This window comes from Bos taurus, chromosome 20, assembly GCF_002263795.3.
Source record: "Bos taurus isolate L1 Dominette 01449 registration number 42190680 breed Hereford chromosome 20, ARS-UCD2.0, whole genome shotgun sequence".
NCBI lineage: Eukaryota > Metazoa > Chordata > Mammalia > Artiodactyla > Bovidae > Bos > Bos taurus.
Window position 1 is genome coordinate 23,791,783 of NC_037347.1, and position 13,573 is coordinate 23,805,355.

Here is a 13,573-nt window from a genome sequence, read left to right on the forward strand (position 1 = left end):
TATGCAATCTATGTAAGAACATCAACAGGTCCTTACCAGGACCCAGTTATAAATAGTGACCAATTCTTTATCTAAAATACTTCAAGTATGGTCTTTTTAGGGTGAATAAATTTCTTTTAAATATCCTATTTAGTACTAAAGTTCTCATGACAAATCTCTAATTTGAGTTTTAAACATAAAATAATTTGAGTCATATAAAGGTTTATGACAACATTTTGGAGTTGTTTTCCATTTTCAATAGTCTGTTACTGGGTACAGGTATTGACATAATATTAAAAATTAAGTTACACTCTCTTCAATTTGAATGAGAACATCCTAAATAGCTCTTTGACAAGTCTAACTGGCAACTCTCCTTGTTTTCTCTAAACTAGTCCTTTTAATCTGTATAAAGAAAGGAGTTCACTTACAGAATCAACTCTAGGTGTGATCATTAAATAACACCTGGAAAATTCTACACTGTATTCAGTAATGATACCATTTCTTACTTTAAGACTAGGAAAAGAGGGACTTATCTGGTGGCAGGCACAGTGGCTAAGACTCTAGATCCAACATGCCACAACCAAGACTTCACCTGCTGCAACTAAGAGACCCTACATGCCACAGCCAAAGATCCCTCATGTGGCAGCTAAGACCCAGTGCGGCCAAATCAATAAAGACTAGAAAATGAAACAAATGACTTCTACATATAGTCCCAAACTTATGAAGCGTAATACTGCACACAAAAATCAAGTTCATCACCCAAGTCATTCCATTCAACTTACTTAAAAACAACAACAATAACAAAAACAAAGTTGCCTATGAACAGTGTTCTTGATAATTTTCAAACTGCCCACAAAACACAACTTTAGGGCATAATAGTAAAAATAAAATCATACCTTTATTAATCCTTCAGAAAAGAGAATTTCTATAGTTTCTTTCAAAATAGGAAGTAAACCACCATGGTGAATACCAATCCCCCGTTTCAAGAGAGGAAGTACATTTTCAACCTACAATTGGATTAAATTATATTTTTTAAAAGATGTGAGGAAAAGAACTTTTAAAATGTGAAACTAACCAAGTAAAGCAAAGTAAGTAATCAAGAAAGAATCCTGTTAAAAGAAACATTATACAACTTTTTCAGAAAAAAGCAAAAACCAAACCTATATTCCCAGATTATTAAATACAAAACACAATGTAACTCTGCCACAGCTTTAATATAAATATGTTTTAAATAAACTTTATAAATGTTTTGCTTCCTCATTCAAACTTTCCAGCATCACTTCATCTCCTCCTAAAAAATTAATGGTTATTAAATGGCAAAGTGCGTATCTGTGCAAAATAAACAAAAAATACTGGCCAACTCAAACCAAAAGGGGATAAATAACTATAAAGCATATTTAATATAAATATTTGGTTGTTAGTCGTGAAGTCGTGTCCAACTCCTTCACGACCCCATGGACCGTAGTCTACCAGGCTTCTCTGTCCATGGGATTTTCTAGGCAAGAATACTTGAGTGGGTTGCCATGCTCTCCTCCGGGGGATCTTCCCAACCCAGGGATCAAACCTATGTCTCTCATGTCTCCTGCTTGGGCAGCAGGCTCTTTACCACTAGCACCTGTACTTTATCTTAAAACAAATAAATTACTCTAGAGGTCCATCTCATTAACACTATTCAATGCCATTAAATTTTTTAATTAGACTTCACGGGCCAGTGTGACTCATCAGTGAAGGCTGCGATGGGCACACACATGTGCCCCAAGATGCCCAAGCCCTTTTCAGACAAGGGCTGTTGGCCACTCCACAAAGGCATTACTTGTCAGGCAGTCCTTCCCCAAGAAAACAGACAACACACTTCACAGAGGTCTCTGCCATCAATATTCTATGTTTCTAACTAATAATAAATCCAAAGGAGCTCTTCTCTCAAAATAAAACCAAGAAAAGAAGTGTGCTAGAATGACAAGGATATATAAAGACATGGCTCAGCCCTTAGATACTATTAACTCAGCTGGAAAGAAAAATCACAGTAAGATTCTGTAAGTTAAATACTATTTTAAATACCAACAAACAAGCAGTGCAGTCTTATTGTAAAGACCACACAAATCAAAGCAATCATTTGTAGAGTATGACCTTCCAATTTTTCTTTTCACAAAATAAAACTTTCACACAGTATTAGGTTGGACTAAAAAATTAGTTCTCAGGATTGGATGCACATTAGAACAAGAGTTTCTGAAAGATTCTAATAATCAGGGCACACGAGATAATTAAATCAGAAACTCTGGAGTGGCAACGAGGCATGAGTATATTTTAGAACTCCTAAGACAATTCTTACAGGCAAAAGAAAAGTGAAAGTGAAGTCGCTCAGTCGTGTCCGACTCTTTGGGACCCCATGAACTGTATAGCCTGCCAAGCTCCTCTGTCCATGGGATTTTCCAGGCAAGGATACTGGAGTGGGTTGCCATTTCCTTCTCCAGGGGACCTTCCCGACCCAGGGATTGAACCCAGGTCTCCCACACTGCAGACAGACTCCTTACCATCTGAGCCACCAGGGAAGCCAAAAGAAAAAACCACTTTAATTAACCAAAGAAAAGCAGAAATCAAGTTTTTCACTAAATATGATTTTCATTAGGTGTACTTTATTGTGTCTGCTACCCTTATGAATTAAGAAACTGACTGACTTAAAATTAGCATTTAAAAATTTTGTAGTATTAGGAACAGAAGCAGTAATTTCCAGACCATGCTAGCTTTCAGAGAAAAGTTTCTTCAAGGCAGCAAATCTTTCCTTCCGTCACCATCTTCGAAGTTCAAAATAAAACTTAAGGTATCATTTCAGTGCACAATGCAACATATTTACTGAAGTGTGCAAACAGTGCAATATGTAACACAGTAACAAAACCATGAACTACAAAGTGAATATATACTATCTGTTAATATCCACACTCTACTTAATGACATTAAACACACCTGAGGGAGCTTTTTATCTTCATCAGACAAGCAGTCAATTGCATTACTGAAAACTTCTTCAACCATCTTCTTTTCCTCATCTAGGAGAGAAAATTCAACGGTATATAAACATCTAAGTGAGTTGGTGATACCAAATTTCCACACTGCAAAGAACAGAGTCATGAAGAGTAAAAGTAATGACTCAGGATTTAAGACAGAAGAAAAAGCACATCAAATTTATCACATAATTATTAAATAAAATTCACTGCCTTTAAAAACAGATGTAGCAGCTAGTCCATGAATAAAAGTGCTTTCTTATAAAAGCAGTAACAATAACTACACTAACTATATACATGCAATATTTAAGTGAAAAAACTGCAGGACATGGGAATTATTATTACTCACTATTGAGAAAAGTGAGACAGACAGCAAATAATGAGCACTGGTATTAACTGTTAGATCAACAATTTCAAAGCCTATACTCTTAACCATTTATACTGCCTTCTTTACAGTGACTATTAAGTTAACAGCCAAAAAATATTTGTTGACTTAATCAATACAAAACCCTGCAACAGCACATGCAGCACTGGTAGTGATAAGAAAATATTTCTAAGTAGAGCAACTGACTCAGTAAGAAAGACAAAAAATATTGGCTTTAGGTGGGCATATGGGTTATCTGCCATGTTATTTTTACCCATGGATAAGTAAAAATTAGCTTTAAAATGCATGGGATTGGGACTTCCCTAGTGGTCCAGTGGTTAAGAATCCACCCAGTGAACTAAGAGCCAATGTGCTGCGGAGCAACTAAGCCTGTGTGCCGCAACTACTGAAGCTCGAATGCCTAGAGCCTGCGACCCACAGCAAGAGGAGCAACTGCAGTGAGAAGCCTGAACACTCCAACTACAGAGTAGCCCTTGCTCACTACAGCTAGAGAAAAGCCCATGTGCAGGAAAGAAGATCCAGTGCAGCCAATTTTTAAAAATACATGGGATTAGTTCTACGCCTTGATAGAGAAAACAAGAAAACTGAAAGCTGATTTTGGATGACTGAAAATATTATTTACTTCTCACTGTATAGGATTGAAGAAGGCAATGGCACCCCACTCTAGTACTCTTGCTTGGAAAATCCCATGGATGGAGGAGCCTAGTAGGCTGCAGTCCATGGGGTTGCTAAGAGTCAGACATGACTGAGCGACTTCACTTTCACTTTTCACTTTCATGCATTGGAGAAGGAAATAGCAACCCACTGCAGTGTTCTCGCCTGGAGAATCCCAGGGATGGGGGAGCCTGGTGGGCTGCCGTCTATGGGGTCGCACAGAGTCGGACACGACTGAAGCGACTTAGCAGTATAGGATTAGATATGTAAAAGGCTGAAGTAAATGACAACTGGGTTGATATTCAGCATGCAGCAATTTTTGCCTAGGATATTTAAGTAGTTACATTTACAGTTAATATGTGGGAATAATAAGTTGACTTGCTATCAGTTTTTCTACTTTTTTCAAAAATTATGCCACAGTTAGGTACAGGGGCAGGTCTTCCTGGTTTGGATTTCCAGAAGAATGAAACATAACAGAAGATAGTCTGACCAAGAGACTAACCTTAAGCAATCAGATAGAAAACCACAGTAACCAAGAGCTATGGCAATAAAGTATAAGAAGGCATGAGCATGAGTCTAATACTTCTTAGTAGGGTTCTTTGGATTTCATGTAGAACAAATATTTTATATATAGATATATACTTATCTTCCAAAAAAAGACAGAAGAAAGGAAAAGAAATGGTAAATTGAGCCTTAAAGCTTTTACAAATGTGATAGAATTACTGCCGTAACTGTGAGGTGAACTGCAAATCTCAGCAATACACAATTGCTGTCTTACCAGAAATATATTTACATTCACTTCCACATGGCATCAAAGCAATACTGAAATTATACAGTACCTGTGTTGAAATCTAATTTGGTCATTTGAAGTGCATAAGCTTCACAATCTTTCTTACTAAAACTGAAAATAATAACAGGTTGAAAATTTCTTTCCATAATCATCTTCACAATCTTGAATACGTTTGATGGACCTGCAAAAAAAGTACATAAACTATGATGAAAAATTAACTCAAAATGGACCACAGACTTCATTGTAAAACTACAAAACTCTTCTATATATGTGGGAGTAAATCTTCATGATGTTGGGTAAGGCAAAGCATTCTTAAGATATGATAGCAAAAGCACAAGCAACAAAAGGAAAAAAATCAGATAACTAGATTTCATCAAAATTTAAAACTTTTGTACTTCAATAGACACCAGCAATAAAGATACTCTTAACTTACAGAATGGGAGAAAATATTTACAAATCAGATATCTGATAAAGGCCTAGTATCCAGAATATATAAAGAATCCTTACTATTCAACAACAAAAAGAAAATCTAATTTTTGAATGCATCAAAAATTTGAATAGATATTTGTCATAAAATCATAAAATGGAATATTATTTGACAATAAAAAGGAATGATGTATTGATATATGCTATAACATAGATAAACTTGGAAAAAAAAAGCTAACTGAAGGAAGTCAGATGCAAAAGACTGCACATATCATGATTCCATTTATATGAAATGTCTACAAAAGGAAAACAGAAATAGAAACTAGATTAGTGATTATTTAAGGTTGAGGGGTAGAGAAGAGGTTGGGAGAAAATAAACAATGACCACGAATGGGTATGGGGTTTCTTTCTGAGTTAATGAAAATGTTCTAGAATTACAAAGTAGTTGCAGAACTTTCTGACTATACTAAAACCCACTTAATTGCACCCTTAAAAAATGGTGACTTCAATAGTATGTGAATTGTATTTCAATTAAAAAAATTGACTGTGATGACAGCTGCATAATTCTTTGACTATACTAATAACCACTGAATTGCATAATTTAACAGGTCAATTGTAAAATGAACTATCTCTCAACAAATGTCATGTAGAAAAGACATAAATTTCTACTCATTCAATTTTATCACATACTATCTAGACATCTATATAGCTTCCAGAGGGGGGAAAATGTTATTTAAAAAATGTAATTTGAAAATACAATTTTCATGTAAAATTCTCAAAAACAAAGTTCTAAGTTACCTTTTGTTCCTCCTTTTCGCCCCTTCTGATCTCCTTTTGCCAAATCACCAGCATCTCGAAGTACTTGCATTGCAGTATTAAAATTATCTTCTCTGAAGTCACCCTAGCATCACAAATATTTTTCTATATAACTTCACTAATACTTAATCATAATCCAAACTTTTTTTTACCTCAAAACAAAGCTTCCTCAAATAAATAATTTAATAATAAAACTAGAAAAAGCAAAACCATAAGATATCTGAAACATGTACAGAGCCCCTTATTTTCAAGGCATTTAAAAATACTGGAAAAGGAGGGGAATCTAATTCATGCATTTAAAAAATATACATCTTAAATATAATTTTTGAAATAAAAATACATATACAAAGAAAATCAACAATAACTTTGGACTATAAAAACTAGGGGAAAAAAAAACAGTTCTTCTCTAGTTTAAAGAAAAGCGGGTATAAGCAGTTATGTGATATTAAAGAATAAGAATGATAATTACTCCCTTACATTTTCATCAACCACAAGGTGCAGGCCATCTCCCCCGGCTGGAAAAATATAGTGCTGTAATGGAGTAGGCCGATAATCTGTGTAAATTACGTGACAAGGCTGTAAAAACAAAGAAAATTAAAATCAAGGACAAATACATGATTAGAGTTTCCATAATGATTTCATATACTTCAGACCTATGATGCTGTAATTAAGGAAGACTTCTATTCCCAGGGACGGAGGAGCCTGGTGGGCTGCCGTCTATGGAGTCGCACAGAATCGGACAGGACTGATGTGACTTAGCAGCAGCAGCAGCAGTATGGCAACACAGAATGTACTGAGGTAAAATGGGACTTCTCGACCCCACAGAGACTTTTTACAGCTTTACTAAAACAAGAGGTTGATCTATTCCAGAAGATTCACTGAGATTCTATCCTACAGGAGCAACATGGGTGTTACAAAAATACCACTAAAGAGGTAATAAATGGATAAAAATAAATTTGTGAACCTTCTGGTATAAAGGAAAAATAAGGGCAGAAAAATCAAATAAAGAATACATGAACAAATGCTTGTCATAAGGTCCTTTAATGCTCCTAAAATTGGACTAGAAAAGCAAAAAGGAAAAGCAGTCAATAAAAAGTCTGCGTTTACATGAGAAAAATCAAATCACACTCTCAAGAAGTGAAGTCAAAGTTGCTCAGTCCTGTCCACTGTTTGCGACCCCATAGACTATAGTCCATGGAATTCTCCAGGCCAGAATACTAGAGTGGGTAGCCTTTCCCTTCTCCAGGGGATCCTCCCAACCCAGGGATCAAACCCAGGTCTCCCGCATTGCAGGCAGATTCTTTACCAGCTGAGCCACAAGGCAAGCCCACACTCTCAAGAGAGGCCCAGCTTTTCTTCTGGTACCAAGGTCTTAGAGGAAATTTTCTACTAGTATTCATGGCTCCCTGTATAAGGAGATGCAGTAGTTTACAAACCTGGCAAGTCATCAGGATCAATTTGGGAGCTTCTGAAAGTTAAAAATTTCATGACCCAGGATCCTACTCTCAGAGATTTTGATGTACTGGGTTTGAGTTGGATTCAGAAATTCACACGTATAAAAACTTAGTTGATTTTGATAAGCTTGCTTGCTTTGAAAAGTAGATTTACATTAAAATGTCTTATTTATTCTAGGTAGCATTAGGAACAAAGTATAGGATATAGAAAGGCAAAGTAAGCCAGAAAGAAAAACACCAATACAGTATACTAACGCATATATATGGAATTTAGAAAGATGGTAACAATAACCTTGTGTACGAGACAGCAAAAGAGACACTGATGTATAGATCAGTCTTATGGACTCTGTGGGAGAGGGAGAGGGTAGGGAGATTTGGGAGAATAGCAGTGAAACATGTATAATATCATGTATGAAACGAGTCGCCAGTCCAGGTTCAATACACGATACTGGATGCTTAGGGCTGGTGCACTGGGACGACCCAGAGGGAGGGTATGGGGAGGGAGGAGGGAGGAGGGTTCAGGATGGGGAACACAGGTATACCTGTGGCGGATTCATTTCAATATTTGGCAAAACTAATACAATATTGTAAAGTTTAAAAATAAAATAAAATTAAAAAAAAAAAAAGAAAGGCAAACTTGTAATATTTAAGTATTGAAAACATCAAAAAAGACAAAGAAAATACCTGTTTATGTAAGTGGCAAATCCACTCAGCAAACTGTCGGGCATTTGGAATAGTAGCCGAAAGAAAGACATAGTGAACGTTATCAGGAAGCAAAATAATAGTTTCTTCCCATACGACACCACGCTCTGAAAAATACAAATATACCTTGGAATTCAATGTCACTTTATCATTTTCTCTCATGCTCAATTATCAGAAATGCAGATCACTTTACGCAAAGATATTTTTAGCCACAGATCCTTACTGTAAACTACTTTCTAACCATGAACTGCATCTAGTAGAAAGTTAGTAGACTAGACCACGATAAACACAGTGTACTCTGAAATAACGGCCTGCAAAAAAAGCAGCTCCAAATTGAATCCTGTTCAGTCTAACAAGAATCCCAGGACAATGGAAACAGTATTTCCATCTCACTTAGAGAAGCAGAAGTTATTGGCTTACAGAAGGTCACAGAACAGATTTCAAAGAAACACTATTACTATACCACAGTGCCTTTCATCTAAATTACCCTCATGATTTCTAGAGATGAAAGGATCTGATAAACAACAAAACTATAAGTCACTTTTATTAAAATGTAAAAAACAAACAGGAAAATCCATTTGAGAATTTCCTTCCAAATGAACAAATCAATAAAAGATTCATAATTTAAAAACAAAAATAACTTTATAATTTAATCTTTTGAATTTAGTAAGAGTAAAATTTTACAAAGGGTAAATGATTTCTTTAAATTGTATTATTTTTCCTATAAATACAGGTTAACTCAGTGCTTTAGCCAAATAAAAACTAAGCTTCAAGTGTGTACATATTAAACATTTAACTTTTAAATATGTTAATTTCTGCCACGTTCTACCTAAAATCCCAAGTATACTTACTTTTCCATTATAGTAGTGCAATAGTTCAGGTTAAGAGATTTTTTTTGTTGTTGTTCATTTTTATCTCATAATTCTCATTGTTTAAATCATAAACATGCATTTCTTAGTTTTTTTAAAAAACTAAAATAAATTGATAAAAATCAAGAAAGTTAACTCTGTAGGCCAGCAGTTTTGGAAATTCTTTAATATTAGATATATTAGAGAACTCTCTATTAAAAGCAAACTAATTTTAATTTCATTTTAAAATCTGAAGTTGCATTTTCTCACCCAGAAGTTGTTACTATTCAAGAAGCTGTAACTGAATGAGGTCCAACCAGAAAAACTATATCATGTTATCCACAATTTAGTTTACTACAACTCTACCCATAAGTAAGATAACTTGTTCAAAATTCCTAATTTCATTCCTAAATAACATGGCACACATCTCAATAACACTACAGAATATACCTGAATCTCTCATGTAATGAATTTCATCAAAAATGACCCAGGCAACTTCTCGCATAACTTCAGAACCTCTGTACAGCATACTTCTCAAAATCTAAAAAAGAAGTAGAAGATTTAGCAGGATTCTGACATACCAAAAACTCTTCTAACAAGAAATTTTGTATATTCTTTTTTAACAGAAACATTAAAATAATTTTAGACCGTTACATATCTTAAGTATATAATACTCCTTTGCTTCTCAAGTTAGTAATCATATATAATCCATGGAGAGAATTACTATCAACTCCATATCCATATACCTTGAATATGAAGCTGCATCCTTTTTATGTAAAGCACTTCACTCAAGACCTACACTTGCTAGGAAACAAAAGTAACTTAAAATCATCTTCTATCTAACACAACGAATCTCATACTGCTACTGATTTTTTCTACCTCATCTTAACAACATGAATACTTCCTAGCAACTGTTCTTCAGATTTCTGAGTTAAAGAAATTTTTCTATGGATGGAAGAAAGTTTTGAAAATGGAAAATAAACTTATCTTGGGGATCAAGATGAACATGAGCAATGCTTTCGGCTGACTCTAAAACCAGAAGCTAATTTATGCTCTCTAGTAATTCAAGCATGTAGAAAAGTACTTAGTAAAGACAGCTAAGTGTCCAAAATGTAAGATGCTATCAGATCAGATCAGATCAGATAAGTCGCTCAGTCGTGTCCGACTCTGCGACCCCATGAATCACAGCACGCCAGGCCTCCCTGTCCATCACCAACTCCCGGAGTTCACTGAGACTCACGTCCATCATAAGTATATGCAAAACTTAACTGTGATTATGGGAAGAAGCTAAACATAACTGGGCATTTTTTAAAAAGCTATTTATCTATTTGTATCAACACTCAGATGCAAAAGAAAAAAAAATTAATAAAGAAGGTCCCACAACTTATTCAAAGGTATGTACTCCAATCATTGAAACTATATAAAATCATCAAACTATTATCATGTCACTGGCAATATCCTTTAAAAATACTTTATGCAACTTTATTATATGATGACAGAAATAATGGAAATTTACACTAAACTGAAACAATTTGTTGTAAGATAAACTCTACTACCCCTTTCAAGTAAATATACTCAGAAAGTATTGCCTTTTACCTGTATAGAGCAAGTAATAAAACATTAGCTGTTTTAACTGATGAATCACATTAATTAAATTAAAAAGGAAAAATTAGATGAGACATCATATAAATTACCTCTGTGGTCATAACAAGACAGGATGCTGTAGGATTAATAGTAACATCTCCAGTCATCAGACCAACATCTTGAAATTCTTCATACATTTCACGGTATTTCTGGTTACTCAGGGCCTTAATTGGGCTAGTAAATATTACACGTTGTTTTTCTCTTAGCGCCAATGCAATGGCATATCTAAAAATGTGAAAATAAGTAAGAATAAACTGTTTACAAAAAACTCTTTAGAAGTATGTGATTTTATAAATTATATTAATTTATAAATTGTGTCCAAATTTTTCCTCATTATCTAAAGACTCTGTAAAATATTAATGTCTTATTCTATTCACTTTCAACAAACTATAATAATAATCATGACAAATCTGAAGAACAGTGGTCTAAATGAACAAAAAACATTTTTAACTCTGGTGTCTTGGAGTTAATGTAATTTAATTACTAATATCAATGAATTACTAATAGCTACCCTATTTCTTGGAAGCAAAATACCTTTGGCTCTGCAGATGGACCTCTAAAAGTTTACAGAGCCTCTGCTGCTGCTGCTGCTGCTGCTAAGTCGATTCAGTCGTGTCTGACTCTGTGCGACCCCATAGACGGCAGCCCACCAGGCTCCCCCGTCCCTGGGATTCTCCAGGCAAGAACACTGGAGTGGGTTGCCATTTCCTTCTCCAATGCAGGAAAGTGAAAAGTGAAAGTGTCGCTCAGTCGTGTCCAACTCCCAACGACCCTATGGACTGCAGCCTACCAGGCTCCCCCGTCCATGGAATTTTCCAGGCAAGAGTACTGGAGTGGGGTGACAGAGCCTCTACCTGTCAGTTTTTACCTAAAGACTATAAATATTTAATAAACACTGGAAAATGAGTTGTTTTTGAGTTTCACAAATAAGTTAATCATATATATCCACTTTGCACTTATATTAGTTATCAACTCTGTCCCTGACTGGAAATTGTACCAAGTTCCAATAGTTCTTTCATAAAGATTAATGCACTACAAGATAGTTTTTCTTTTTCAAAGAAAATTCAATTGAGTTAAATATTTAAATACACACCATGAAATCAGGACTAAACTTAGCACTGTGGTACATGTTCCTTATTTAAGATACAGTTCCTACCAACAATAGGCTTATGACAGATTTCAGGAGACAAAAACAATGTTCATCCTGATCATGCCCCCAAAGAGTGAAATAATTAAAAAATCAAAAGTTGTCCAAACATGGTGAAATATGAATAGTAAGAAATATACATCAAAGAGAAAAGAATATACAGATGCTGTAAAAAACGAGAAGTCATAAAGAGAAACAGGAAAGTGTGATCAACACTTAAGAAAAAGAAGCAGTCATGAGAAACTGAGTGGGCCCAGATGTTGGACTTATCAAACAAAGACTTCAAAGAAGCTGTAAAAGACATGTCCAAAAAATGCAAGGAAACCATGTTCTAAGAATTAAAGGACACAGGACAGTGATTCAAAGGGGCAATCTCAATAGAGAACTGAAACTACAACAACAAAACCAAATGAAAACTTTATAGATGAAAAGTAAAATAATATACAATTATGAAATGAAAAATCCACTAGATGGCTCAAGAACAGATATGAGAAGGCAGAAGAAAGAATTTGTAAATATGAAGATAAATCAATAGAAATTATCAAAGCTAAAGAAAGAAAGAAACAGAAGAAAAACAAACAGACAGTCAAAGATTAGTGGGACAACCTCAAGTGTTCCAATGTATGTGTGTGTGTGCACTCAGTCGAGTCTGACTCTTTATGGCCCCATGGACTGTAGCCTGCCAGGATCCTATGCCCATGGAATTTTCCAGGCAAAAACACCTGAGTGGGCTGTCATTTCCTATTCCAGGGGATCGTCCCAACCCAGGGGTCAAACCCACGTCTCTGTGTCTCCTGCATTGTCAGGCAGATTCTTTACCACTAGTGCCACCTGGGAAGCCCTGTGTGTTTCAACAGAAGTACCAAACTGAGAAAGAGGCAAAACAAACATTTTTAAAAAAAAATAACAATAAAAAAACTTCTAAACTTGTTTTTTAAAAAATATTAATCTACAGGTCCTTCCCTGGTGGCTCAGATGGTAAAGCGTCTGCCTACAACGCAGGAGACCTGGGTTCAATCCCTGGGTTGGGAAGATCTCCTGGAGAAGGAAATGGCAACCCACTCCAGTATTCTTGCCTGGAAAATCCCATGAATGGAGAAGCCTGTTAGGCTACAGTCCATGGGGTCACAAAGAATCAGACACGACTGAGCAACTTCACTTCATAGATCCAATGGACACAATGAACCAAAGCAGGAAAAACTTTGGAATCACATCTAGAAACAAACTGCTGACTGACAAAGACAAAAAGAAAGTCTTCAAAGCAGCAAAAGAAAAACAACTCAAAACATACAAGAGACCACCACCATAATTAAGGCTTACTTCTGATGGGAAAAAATGGAGTAGAATGAAACAATAGAATGACTATCCAATAGTCAAACAGTAGAATGACTATCCAATATTCAAAAGAAAAAAATTGTCAGTCAAGAACTATATATTCAGTGGCATTATCCTTTCAAAAATAAAAGCAAAACAAAGACATTTTCAAATAAAAATTGAGGGAATTCACTGCTAAAACATCAACCATACAAGAAATATTTTTAAAAAATTCTTTAACCAGAATCCAGAGAAAAGAATAGAGCTTAAAATAATAAATATGTGGGTAAATGTAAGACTTTACATACTTCTCTTTTATTCAATTAGTATTTTTTAAAACATAAAAGATTATTTAAAGCAAAAACATTATTTTAACATTGTATTATACTGGATTTATAGCAGGTAGCACAGTGGCAAA

General features: G+C 35.1%; 1 protein-coding gene across 2 annotated transcripts in view; it reads right to left on the bottom strand.

Annotated features, from left to right (window-relative positions):
* MTREX (Mtr4 exosome RNA helicase) overlaps nucleotides 1–13,573 on the bottom strand; it is a 91,241-nt gene that overhangs the window by 52,924 nt on the left and 24,744 nt on the right. For both annotated transcript variants that reach the window (NM_001099012.1, XM_059878727.1), the window contains 8 exon segments: nucleotides 876–986; nucleotides 2,941–3,020; nucleotides 4,854–4,985; nucleotides 6,029–6,131; nucleotides 6,524–6,622; nucleotides 8,185–8,309; nucleotides 9,501–9,591; nucleotides 10,745–10,919. In NM_001099012.1, the coding sequence (NP_001092482.1) occupies nucleotides 876–986; nucleotides 2,941–3,020; nucleotides 4,854–4,985; nucleotides 6,029–6,131; nucleotides 6,524–6,622; nucleotides 8,185–8,309; nucleotides 9,501–9,591; nucleotides 10,745–10,919 (916 nt within the window).